Source organism: Lampris incognitus, chromosome 10 (assembly GCF_029633865.1).
Source record: "Lampris incognitus isolate fLamInc1 chromosome 10, fLamInc1.hap2, whole genome shotgun sequence".
Lineage (NCBI taxonomy): Eukaryota > Metazoa > Chordata > Actinopteri > Lampriformes > Lampridae > Lampris > Lampris incognitus.
In genome coordinates, this window is record NC_079220.1 from 30,216,727 (window position 1) to 30,230,179 (window position 13,453).

A 13,453-nucleotide genomic window follows, 5' to 3' on the forward strand; every position below is an offset into this window, starting at 1 on the left:
TAACGGGAAAAATAAATGACAAGCAAACCGTGAAAATGAAATGCTCGGACTATTGCTGGTGGAGTCCAACAGTACAGTATGTATTTAAGTTGAGCACTCGTGGTCATTTTTAATGTCAACAAAGGCACAGACCCAAAACATTATACATACAAGTATATACTGGTCCTTGCCCTGTAAACTACAGAAACGAATGTCGAAGGTACATTCTTTATCTATGTTCGGTCCCTTGAGGGTCGAGGCATTATTGTACGTGCCATTTATTTTATACTGTCATAAAACTAGCTTAAGCAGACGGTTAATTGTTTGTAGGGGCATTAAGATGGTATATGGCCTTCTATGCACCATGTTATTGTCACCAAACCACACGGGGGTTACTACTGGTCAGCTAAAACGACTTATTTCGGTCTGACGTTTATTTTACTCAAAGGTAAGTTCTAAGTTTATCGTCAATAGAAAACCAGACTTCCTGTTTCTTGTGAACCCCGCCTCCACCATAGCGACAGAGCCAATAAACGCACAGGTCACAAACTCATCAAGTTATACGTCACCGTAGCGGGAAAGTTGTGCTCGTCAACCTGAGAATGTCGCGTATATAACCCCTGGAAAAAAAACTAAAAAAAACTGAATGATTTATTAAGCGAAGCTACAGCGTTTTTATCATTATTTTACGTTACATGAACAGAAACACATGGAGAAAGTGATAACACAAAGCCCACACGAACAATGATCTAAAAAATAATATAAGAAATGTGTGTCACAGGCTAGGTGGACTTATTTTCATATTTTGATAATTACAGCTAGTGGAACACAGCTATTGACGTCTCTGTAAGGAAGAGCACATCGGTGTCTTTAGATGTTCGGCGAATGCATTTGACACTTGCTACACAGGTTTGAAAGGAAAGAGCGATTGGTGAAAGTTGCGTTATACTGCTGACGACAGACTTTTTCCAGTGCAACGCTAATTGCATAAGCAATGATAATGGGCCTCTCATGATCTAGAATCAAAATTTAAGTTAAATAATCGTCATCGTCCACTGCCTGCTATTGGATTAGAATTATGTGGTTATAATAAACAGCGTTCCTATTTCTCCATGTCGCATTGACAGATTTTTTTAAAAACTTTTTTGATTGATTGACTGGAGGGAAAAAAAATACGGACTGTGCTGACCATAGCGTTAACGGCGCGCCCCAGAGAACACGGAACGCGGGTTTGTCATCTCTTCTGATTGGACGTCGCTAGGATATGACGAAGATTGACACAGCGCTGGGTTTCCGGTTCATTCTACCGTGCGGAAAACCTGCTAGTCGTCACAGGGGCCACAATGGCGTTTGTAGTCTCCTTGAGATAGGGCTGTGGATGTTATTAAATCCACTAGCATCGCCCTAAATATAGGCCTGGTTGATTCCCAGAGCCATTGATAATAAACTGGAACATTTACTGCACACTAATATACTATAATTTCTGATCAATACTTAAATCTATAGCAGATAAAATTGATATTAAAGGGAACATGTAAACAGTACCAACCGGGTAAAGTTTTCATTCTGTTCGAGAAACGAGCGTCTTTTAATGACGGCCATTGCTTGTTTCTGAACTCAAAAACCGTAATTCTGTGGAATAAATACACCTTCACAAAACTTGGCACCGGACAAGGACAGCTTTAACAAAGGGATTTTTTTCTTTTTTACGAAACGGTACGCTAGCCGCTCAGCATTAGCAAGCGGGCTAGCTAGATAGAAACGGAGACGAGACCACAATGCTCCGATATGCGGACTGGATTTTTCCCATTGACTAAATTGAACCCACAGACTTGATAACGTTGGATAACTGCCTCGGCCTTTTTTTCCTGTTTTGGCAAACTATGTTGGCGACATCGTTGGAGTGAAATGGCGTAAGGACTAAACGTGTGCGGCCTGGTTTGTTTGTTTGTTTATTCTATCGTCCCTTCTTTGCTTGTTTGTGACACTTGGTATTTTGCAACACTGTTCTCCCGTGAATGAGTCGCCTGGGCCATCGAGGCCCAAGCTCAGGAGAGGTACCGTCGCCGACGTGAGGAATGCCTGGGTCGGACCGACATCATGGGACCAAGAGGAAGACGGAATCGAGCATCGGCATTGCCGTGCAGCCTCAAACAAGTAGCGGCAACAGTGGTGGGGTGCAGCAGACCCAGGCGCCGCTTCATAAGCTTGTTGGAAACATGACGAGCAAGGACGGTAAGGTTCAATTGAAATCGCCGATGTCGTCTTCCTCTTCCTCTTCCAAACGCAAACGGCAGAAATCAAACAAACATGGTCGCGAAGCCGCGGCTACACGGGGCCTTGAAGTTTCTACCGTTGGCGATACGGCGCCTCCTGCCGTCAACACGGTGAAGCCACTGGTGGAGTATGATGACATTAGCTCCGATTCGGACACCTTTTCGGACCCACCCTCTTCAAAACCCTCAGATCGAGGAACCAGAGACCGGTTAGAGCCGTCCGCGGAGTACGACAAGGAGGACGTTGGCGGCGCCTCCGGGGCCAGGGAGAACAAGGGCCACAGACATTCACGAAAAAAATCCAAGGATCCCAATAAAGTTCGAGCCGATGGAGACCACGGTTTTAAGAAGAAGAGCAGCAAGGACCGTGAGAAAGGAAGTGCCGGGAAGGTCAAGGAGAAGGTTGCCTCTGTGGCGCCCTCAGTGGCCTCTTCATCCAGGCGCCTGGATCAGCCAGAGGTGGACCCTGTGTCCAAGCGTGGGGAGGTGATGTTGTCTTCCCCGGTACAGCCCACAGCCAGTGTAGGTAGCACCACGTCCTCCACCTCTTCTTCTCGCAGCAAAGAGAGCAGCCGCTCAGGAAAGTCGCGCAAGGACAGGCAACAACGGAGAGAGAGCCGTGGGGAGGGCAACCGCAGCTCCTCTCAAAGGAGCCGGACAGACAGGGCCCACCGCAAGTCCTCAAAGAGCCACAAGTCCAGCCCAAAGGGCAAATCCTCCGATAGGGGCAGCCCCCGGCGCAAGGGCACCAGTTCTGCTCTGTCCCCCAGCCCCAGAAGGGGAGCTGGGAGTGACAGTCCGGGGGGCAGCGGTTATGGGCAGCAAGGGGAGGACAACTACCACAGACGCAGGGTGGCCCAACAGAGCCCCAGCCCGTACCGCAGCAGGCAGAGGTCTGACAGCCCCTACGGCAGCAGACACAGGTCCTCCAGCTATGAGCGGGACAGCAGCCCCTACGCGCGGAGACGCTCCATCAGCCCCTATGGTACCCGCAGGTCCTCCAGCACGAGCCCCATGTCACGGTGAGTGTCATCTACTCTAGGTCTCCCACCAGCAGGTTGATAAACATGTTTACTGAGAAGCTAGGCAACTTAGACATGGGTAGAACACAAAAAATAATGTGATGATGTTATTTTCTAGGTCGGAGCCTATTGTTTAGTTACATTCAACGGGTCTGCTGACGTGTGACCAGTTAACCTCACAGACCACAGTGATTTATTCATATTTTTGCATAACAATTTCATCTGAAAAATCACCCAAGATCACTACATGAATAACCGAAGTTTTATGATCTTGGACCCAGGTCATTAAGTGTACAAAAGACAATGGGATTAATCTCCAAAAAACACTTGGCTCTGTATGAAGTGGAAGTTAACTATGTAATTCATGTGGCGCTCCAGAATACCCTCCATAGTAAACTGGGGAATCTGCTGCGCTTTTTACATTAAGCCATTTTATTTTCATGAAGCAGAATGGAAATGAAACTTGAGCTGTGATCACTGTAAGAGGCCTGAAGAGGGGGAACATGGGTAATTAGATAGGTACTTTACTGTGTGTGTGTGTGTGTGTGTGTGTGTGTGTGTGTGTGTGTGTGTGTGTGTGTGTGTGTGTGTGTGTGTGTGGCTGTGCTACAGAACTCAGATGATAGATTTTAGTAAAGGTGGTGAACTCAGGTCCAAGGTCCTCTAGTTTGTAGTGGTTAGAAAAAGAAAAATTGAAGGTATTTGCTGTTGGAAGTAAAACAGGAAGTTAAAAACAGATTAGGTTATTGTGTCCTACCAGTTCTTTTGGAGAATGCCAAATTTTTCTTTTACTTTGAGAGCAAGAGTTGTTTGTAAGCCACCTCCCTCGCATATTCTTATTCTGTTAGAACTAGAGTGCTTAATTGTCTAAATTATAACCTCAGGAGCCATTTTGTCTTATTGGTGAAAAGGTTGTTTTAACCACCCACACACAACACCTTTAATATGTCATTACATTTTGAAAAATTGTAGTGCTCATCAAAGTGCTCATAACATTTTCTGTATTTTCTATTGAGTGACTTCATGGAGAGACAATAGCTATTGAATTGGGTTTATATTGTTCGTTTTTATTGCCTTAACAACTTTTTGTTTGATTTTGTGTAGACGCTCAGGCCGCTCCAGAAGTCGCTCCCCTCCACTGTACTCCTCGCATCGTTCTTCCTCTCGCTCTCGTAGCAAGAGGCACACCTCTTCTGGGGGTGCAGGGGGTGGTTCTCACAGCAGCCGACCAGCCAGCCGTTCCCCTCCCTCTTCCTCATCCTCTCGTCTGCCACTAAACTCCAGCCTTGGTGCGGAGCTCAGCCGTAAGAAAAAAGAACGGCAGGCCGCCGCCGCCGCTGCCGCTGCTGCTGCTTCCCCGCCTCCATCGGCGAGAAAGACCGCTGTCCCCACCTCACGGCCCATGAAAACTCAGGCTCCGCAGCCAGAGAGAGACTCGGTGGTATTAGCTGAATCGCAGCCGCTGCCCTCTGTGAATTTACCCCAGGACACTCCTGTTGGTGACAACCAGGGTGCTGCACCACCACAACCACCACTACCATCCTCCTCCTCTCCAGCCCCCCTTCCGCCACAGCCCTCTCCCCCCTTGCCGCCAGGCCCGATTGCCCAGGCCCCACCGTTGCCAGCTCATTCGGAAGCCAGTAACCAGTCTGCCACAGGCCTCTCAGCTGCATGCCAGCCTAAATCTCCTGCTGCTCTTCCTACGCGCAGCCCCATCCGCCAGACCCCACTCCATAAGACCTCCACTCTACCCCCTCTGCCTCTACCACCCATGCTGCTGGGAGATGCACAGGACAGGTGAAATGCCTTACCATGTGTACACATACATTCCATACTGTTCGTACACTGGCAACTTCTATTCTTCAGTAAAAACAAATCTCTTGTTTCTCTCCCTCAGTCCAAAGAAGTCTACCACTCCTCAGAGGTCACACAGGAAGGAGAAGGAAGTACGTAGTCGGCCCTCACTGATTGACCTGCCCTTGCCCCCCACCCTGACCGGAGGCGACGCCTCGCCCCCGCAGCCCCTCATTTGCCAGCCTCCACCGCTACCCCAGACAGTCCTTAAAAAGAGACCAAAGTGAGATTTTTTTTTTAATTGCTCTTATCCATCACAGTCTGCTTTTGATTAATCCCACAGTAAGTCTGATGTTTCTCTTTCTGCTTCTTGTTTAGGTTTTGCTGCCCGCGCTATGGCGAGCGCAAACAGACCCAGAGTGATTGGGGCAAACGCTGTGTAGATAAATTTGACATAATAGGTATTATAGGAGAGGGCACCTATGGACAGGTGTACAAGGCCAAGGACAAAGACACTGGTGAGAATCAACACTGGGCTGCTGTGAAAACACTTTATTTTTTGTGAAGTTGTAATAGGGAGAAATGGGGTGCTTTCCTTGGTTGCTTTTGTATGACCCAATTTCTCATTGAATGGCAAGCCATCATTATATTACCCCCTGCAGTTTGTGTTCATTACTGGCTGTCAAACGAATTGCATGGTTTGTTCTGCACGTATACTTTGTTTCCTCGAAGTGGTCTTTGCAATTTGATGGTGTGTCAAACAACAGTTTTTGAATTTTCATTTAGATTTTAATGAGACTATGACAAGTCTGTCACTTTGATGACATCACCGCCAGGTGTCAGTAGTGAGTAAACATATGGGGCTTTTAAAAATCAAATAGGCAGTCAAGGTGCAGAATGTTACCTGATTAATGAGCTCCATCAGTGTGTTTCCTGTTTGTCCCTCAGGACTAATATTTACAACCGCTTTTATTGAAAGCGTGGGAAGAGTATTGTATCTCTTATGTGGCTGTCATTCTTTAGTGGTACACCATTATGCCTTTGGAAGACTTGTGGTTATTGTAATATCATTCATCGCACACATGTTGACATGTTGAAAAATCAGTGATGCATTATGACACTGTTAAGTTGAGATACATTTTGAAAATTCTACCTATGGGAAAATAAATGGAAAAGTTGTTTTCAATGAACACTACCAGCAGGTGGCATCAGTTAACAGCTTTCCTCTCTATCTCCACCTTCCCCAGGTGAGCTGGTGGCTCTGAAGAAGGTGAGGCTGGACAATGAGAAAGAGGGCTTCCCCATCACAGCCATTAGAGAGATCAAAATCCTACGACAGCTGAACCACCGCAGTGTGGTCAACATGAAAGAGATTGTCACTGACAAGCAGGATGCACTTGACTTCAAGAAAGACAAAGGTAGTGTGTGTGTGTGTGTGAGAGAGACTGAGATGTTAATTGTTAGAATACATATATTTATGTAGCTGATGTTGCCATGGCAAAATACATCAAATACCTTTTTTTCTAGTCATATGATATCCCTTTGAGGTATTACTCTGTGCCTCCTGTGCTATCAAACTTACAGAACATAGAGCTTGAAAGTTGGAAACATTTTCAGTTTTACACACTGCTAAATAAAGAATTTAAAGTATTGTTACTTTCAATTCTTTGTAATTGAAATTTTCTTTACAATGAGAATTTCATAATGAATACTCTGAAACTATGTTGGAATTTTCACACAACTCCCACAATCCAATACTTTGTATTTACAAAGAACAACATGTTATCGATAGAGATATGCACTGTGCATCTCTGACCTGAATCTGTACTTGAGAACTGCATGTTCTGTGTTCGCAAAAACCCGCTTGTCATTTATATATTTAACCACAGTTACAATCAGTTGCTTTCCAAGGTGTACACATTCTGATACTGTTGGCCACCGAGCAGCTGTAATGAAGCAGTTTTAAGTTCGATGTATCCCAGCCCAGGTTCCTACAGTGGATACAAGGATTCGAACCAATGACCTGCCATTCACATGCCCACTCCTCTAACACATACGTTGCCAGTGTACAAATTGGTGTAGATTGTTTTACCTTTTTTTTTTACATTCACAATTAATTTGACATAATCCCTCCACATGGTGTTTAGGTGCATTTTACCTGGTGTTTGAATACATGGACCATGACCTGATGGGCCTGCTGGAGTCAGGCCTAGTCCAGTTCTCCCATGAGCACATCCGCAGCTTCATGCGTCAGCTGATGGAAGGCCTAGATTATTGCCACAAGAAGAATTTCCTGCACAGAGACATCAAATGCTCCAACATACTGCTCAACAACAGGTAGATAATGGTAGACCCACTGGCACCACAAATATACTGGCATACAAGAAGGAAATGATTTCTATTGTGGACATCACAGCAGTTGAACACGACTCTCATTATCTTGCAAATCCAAATGTAGTTCAAATACATGTCTGGCAATGGTAAATTATGGGTTGATTTAAGGACTCACTGGACTTGACATTTCAAAGATAGATGCTACCTGGAGTTTTTATCTCCGCTAAGCTATAGCCTGGATTATGTGTTTGGTCGTTCATGCATGTGTGTGTCCGCAGCTAATCTCACAAACAACTGGACCTATCAGCCTAAAATATTTTATGCACCGTTATGAGTGTATGATGGATCTCTTGTGCTTGCGGTGATTCAAGACCTTCGAAAAACCTTTGTTCTCGCTACTGCCGCTCCCTCTAGCTTGCTTGACCAATTCTGCTTTCTGTTGTTGCCTGATCTGAGTCAACTGTGCACATGCGTAACTCACCGCCACATGGAAGTGTCGTATTCTGCAATGTTAAGACTACTATAAAAATACAATTTCAAGAGTAGGATTAATCAGTCACAGCTGGAAATCATCTCAGTAGCATCAGTAAGGATGTTCTCTTACTGCTGCCGTGCACATGCGCGAGTCATATCTACTGTTGAATCAAAACGTGAGGGTTCTCAAATTTATTACTCAAAGGTGCGCATATGATTTTTATTGGAAGGCCATAGGTCCAGAACCATGGTGTTAACAAAATATCAACTCACTTATCAGAATCAGAAACACTTTGTGATTTCATTTCATGCTCTTGCACACAAGAAATGAAATGAAACATTGTTTCCCCCAGCCCACAGCTACAAGAACACATATATACAAACTAACACATATAGCTAAACTAAAAAAATAAATAAATACTGTCCAGGAGAATGAACGCCAGCCAGGATGACCGTTGGAACTGGCGGTCTGCATGGGCTAGCAGTTAGCTTAGTCTTCCCTGCTTCCGCGTCCTGTCAGACCACCCTCAGTGTTTCTTCTTTGGACACAGCTCCTGTCAGAGCTGCAGTCCTTGGGCCCACAGGACGCAGCAGACCAAGCTTCCTCAGCCTATCCAATGCTAGCTCTCCCAGCCAGACACCTTCGACACACCTCCCCACACTCCACACGATGACACTAAAAACACAGTCAAGGCTAGGCGAGGCCACCGCCAGACAGCCCTTGGTGTTATCGGAACTGCTGGTCTGCATGAGCTAGCAGTTAGCTTAGCCTGCCCTGCTTCCGCATCCTGTCAGACCTCCCTCGGTGTTGCCTCTTCGGGCACAGCTCCAAGCAGGGCCGTGGTCCCTGGGCCCACAGGATGTAGTAGACCATGCTCTCCCAGCCATCAAACAAAGACCACTTTTTTATTAACTTTACCTTATAAATTTTATTATAAGGTATTAGTTTTATAATGTTCTGTGAAGACCCACCCTACTCTGCCTCTGATTAGCTCTAGCTCTAATGAAATCTCACGTACCGGTAGGCTACTCGTTACTGTCATTTATGTTCGTGCTAGTTTCTCTCCTCTCCTCCGCTCTCTGTGTTTCAACAAGGGTGGAACTCAGCCCCTCACACACACACACACACACACACACACACACACACACACACACACACACACACACACACACACACACACACACACACACACACACAAGGAGCAAAGGAGAGACAGTGAACCAGGAAGTGAAGATAACATTACTCGAGTTGACAGCTATACTCATTATGTTACTGTAAGTGCAATAAAAGCTTTGCACAACCCCCAAGCAAATTCTCCAGTGTAACGTTAATGCGTGAACTCATGAGCAACGTCACACAAAATAGAAAATGTTATACTTCATAATGTATTATATTCATAACACGAGGTATGGGCTGAGTCCGTATTGGCTTGCCATTCAGTCCAGATGTGGACCAAGGTCCCGACTATGAGAAGCCCTGCATTATGTATTTGGGTATGAGTCTTGAAAGTAAACGAGAAGTCGGATCGTATTTCACAAGCCAGCAAATCATTCACTGCTGATCCCAGCACAGGAGAACTGGAGGAACACTGGATGAACCGAAAATAATTCGCCACGCGGAAGTGCCATAGTCTCCAGTGTTAAAACGCTGCTAAAAAAAATGGATTAATCACAGTCACAGCTGGAACTCATCTCAGTAGCCACAATAAAACATTTCCCATGGCTGTGCTATGTTTTCTTACTGTTGTTTTATGAAAGAAAGTCAATCAACGGAGCAGTCATTCACCTTGATTAATTTTACATCTTGAAAACCACAACTAAACATATTGGAAGTCTTTTAATAAGGGCTTTGAAATTATGATAGCTTGATCTCATTTCATGTCAGACTTGGTCGCATCAGATTTTGACTTCGCATCCACAGACTGACAGGCAAAACGTTTTTATTATGTAGGTTTTTTTTGTTTGTTTTTTTAGCTTGAGTCCTGCATATTAAAACCTCTTTTTTTTCCCACATTTCCCATTCAGTCGACTTGGGCGCTACGCAAAAGTCTTATCTACTACTACTACTACTTTCGGCTGCTCCCATTATGGGTCGCCACAGCGAATCATCCGTTTCCAAAAGACGCAACAGTCTTATAATGGCAGGAAAAAAAATTGGTTTTTCTGTCTGTGTGTGGGTGTGTGTGTATTTCCCTTCTTCCGGTAGGAGAAAAAAAAGGGGTGGTTTGATGCCAGGTTTGAACACCGGAGAAGGGAGATACATACACCTGACAGAGATCTGCAGTCTGAGTGCACTCAGCATTGACACATTATGAGTTCTCATTCACTACAGTGTTTAATGTTACTTATTTAAGCTAATTTTCTGTTTCCTATCTTACAGTGGTCAGATTAAACTGGCTGACTTTGGTTTGGCTCGGCTGTACAATTCAGAGGAAAGGTGAGATAAGAATGCTGGGTTATCAGCTTACTTTAAGTTTGTTTCTGTATGTGTCCAGTTGGGTTGGAGAACATGGCTCCTTGAGTCCATCCACAGTCAAAACTCAGCTAGATTTTGCTCATATGTGAGCTATTTAAATGTGGCTTTCTGCAATGATTGGTGGGGTTATTAAAAAGCTTCATGAGATTTTTTTCCCCCCATCTTAATTTTACAAAGACTCAACTAAATGGTGCTGTCAGTTGTACTATATAGTCCTAAGTTCAAAAACTGGTTATAAAGTATGTGTTTGGGTATGGGGGGCATAGGTGGTCCATCTAGTTGTGTTGGGTCTCATTGTCTAATATCATTTCTTGCCCCCAGTCGGCCATACACTAATAAAGTAATCACTCTATGGTACCGCCCCCCTGAGCTGCTGTTGGGAGAAGAGAGGTACTTTCCAGCCATTGATGTATGGAGTTGTGGGTGAGTATGAAGCGCATGGTCATTATAGCTTTCCTGCTTTGTCATTCATTTTTACTAGAGTTTCTGTGTTTCACATACTTAGAGTACATATTTATTTTGCGCACTGTTTCCCTCATTTGCAACACTGACTTGACATTCTTATGAACATCGCAGGCAAGCAAACAGTTTAATGCAGTGATTTAATGAGCTCTACTGCATTCTTTTGGTCTGATTTATGTTAATATTTATATTCATCTTCTGTGTTAGTGCTCAACCAAATATCCACAAAAAATGTTTTTTTTATTAATTTAACTTGAACTGAGAGTTCATGAAAAGACATGTTTTCTTACTGTCCATCTTAAGCTGGGAAAAGGCTAGAGGACTTTATCAGGAATCAGGAACACTTTATTTGTCATCTAATTCGCCGTCGGTGGCTCCTCCTCAGGCCCAGCTTCAGGCAGGGGCCATGGTCCTTGGTCCCACCGGACGCAGGGACCACGGCCCCTGCTTGAAGCTACGTCACTGTTTATGTTATTGTTCTAATCGACTGTGAAAAGACTCGGTGTCACACACCCAATGACTTGCAGATTCCAGTTGTTGATAAGGACATTAGTTCCAACTGCAGTCATAGAGGTGCATAGACTTGCTGACAAGCTCAGACTTGTCCAGATTCCACTTGTAAAAATCAGCCATATTTGATATTATTGTGACTAGGAATGCGTGATACTGGATTTTTGCCGATATTCAATCTACTCATGTATTTTCATAATGTGTGTGTGTGTGTGGTGTTAGTGTGTGTGTGTTAGTTAGTTTAGATAGCGGGACCGAAAACTAAAGCATTTATGATCCTAATTATTTTTGGAGGTGGTAGGTATTGTCTCAGAGTAAGGGAAAAATTCCAGAAAATTAAAATTATGCATAAATATGCATAAATATGCAAAATATGCATTTTTCTAAAAATGGCTAAAAAAAACCACTTTTCTCGGCATTTCAGATGATTCTGAGCATCTTTGATTTTTTCACCTATATAAAAAAAATTTCTGGGACTTAGAAATGTTTTGGCATTATGCAAAATATATGCATTTTTGCAAAAATGCACTCATGATCCTAATTTTTTTTGGAGGTGGTAGGTATTGTTCCAGAGAGGACCAGAAAAATAGCAGAAAATTAAAATAATTATAATAATTATGCATTTTCTAAAAATGGCTAAAAACCACTTTTTCTCGGCATTTCAGATGATTCTGAGCATTTGGGGGGGGGAGTTGGAGTGGGGGGGGTTAGGGGCAGGGGGAAGGCAGTTAGCTGGCAGGATGAAGAGGAGGGAGATTTAGACGGGTGGATAACCAAACCGCTACATTGTAGCGGGGTTTGTGGCCGATACCGATATATACACATCATCTTTTTTTTTAATTTCATTGAAGAGAACACCAAGTCTCTCCGGTAGTAGAATTAACTTATTACTCTTGTTGTGATGGCATACAGACAAAACATTTCCTTTGAGTCTATTCTAAATGTGTCCATTTACAAATGTAGACATTCACTCATGAAAAATAAGGAAATCATTTCAATTTGGACTAGATGTAAAATATGCCACATTTATTTTTAATTAACATTTTCAAATGAAAATGTAACTCATCCTACTTGAACAGGTTTGTATGATGCGTCCCTGAGATAATTCTGTAAAAGTAACTGACATAGTACAGAAAAACACGTTCTCAAGTGCACAAAATGAAAGCAGCTGTAGGCTTCCATACCATTTAGCGTCATCGCGTGTGCATCAATAATGCGTCACTAATGATGGGCAAAGCGGTTCTTTAAAGTTTACTGCATTATTGGAATCAGTTCATTAAAAAGATTTGTTCAGAAGATTTGTTCACCGAATCATTCAGTGCTTGACTGGAGCTCCGACTGTGTAGTCCCACTCACTGAACTGAAACACATCCAGTTCGGCTCGCAGCTAGTGAACTGAGAACGTCGTTCATAAAAGATAAGCCAGTAAGGGCATCCGGGTGGCGTAGCAGTCTATTCCATTGCCTACCAACACAGGGATTGCCGATTTGAATCCCTGTTACCTCCGGCTTGGTCAGGCGTCCCTACAGACACAATTGGCCGTGTCTGCAGGTGGGAAGCCAGATGTGGGTATGTGCCCTGGTCGCTGCACTAGCGTCTCCTCTGGTCAGTCAGGGTGCCTGTTCAGGGGGGGAGGGGGAACTGAGGGGAATAGCGTGATCCTACCACACACTACATCCCCCTGGTGAAACTCCTCACTGTCAGGTGAAAAGAAGCGGCTGGCGACTTCATATGTATCGGAGGAAGCATGTTGGCGGAGGGGGTGGAACAGTGACCGGTACGGCTTGGAAAATAGGGTAATTGGCCAAGTACATTTGGGGAGAAAAGGGGGGGAGGGGAAAGAGACACGGTTGTCTTACCCTACTATATAAAGAACGTATATTTTCGCGACACCTGATTATTAAATGAAATCTGTGGTACTACTTCCTACTTTATTTGGTGTGTGTGTGTGTGGGTGTGTGTATGTGTACGTACGTGCGCGCGTGGTAATGGAGCCAAACAAAATTTTCAGGAGCCAAAATATAGTGATGTCATATGCTACATTGTTAAAGGGCTGCCTTACACTGCCTTTGCTTTCCCCTCTGTACTGTCTGCCTTTGTTTGCTCTGTCTTCCCCAGTCTACACC

At 44.2% G+C, this 13,453-nt stretch overlaps 1 protein-coding gene across 1 annotated transcript in view; it reads left to right on the forward strand.

Moving 5' to 3' along the window:
* Positions 1-1,320: 1,320 nt before the first annotated feature.
* Positions 1,321-13,453, forward strand: part of cdk12 (cyclin-dependent kinase 12) — a 28,248-nt gene continuing 16,115 nt past the window's right edge. The window contains exons 1-8 of the mRNA XM_056287366.1: positions 1,321-3,277; positions 4,382-5,074; positions 5,175-5,354; positions 5,450-5,589; positions 6,319-6,489; positions 7,219-7,408; positions 10,260-10,316; positions 10,677-10,778. Of these exons, the coding sequence (XP_056143341.1) occupies positions 2,058-3,277; positions 4,382-5,074; positions 5,175-5,354; positions 5,450-5,589; positions 6,319-6,489; positions 7,219-7,408; positions 10,260-10,316; positions 10,677-10,778 (2,753 nt within the window). The 5' untranslated portion in view covers positions 1,321-2,057. The remainder of the gene's footprint in view (positions 3,278-4,381; positions 5,075-5,174; positions 5,355-5,449; positions 5,590-6,318; positions 6,490-7,218; positions 7,409-10,259; positions 10,317-10,676; positions 10,779-13,453) is intronic.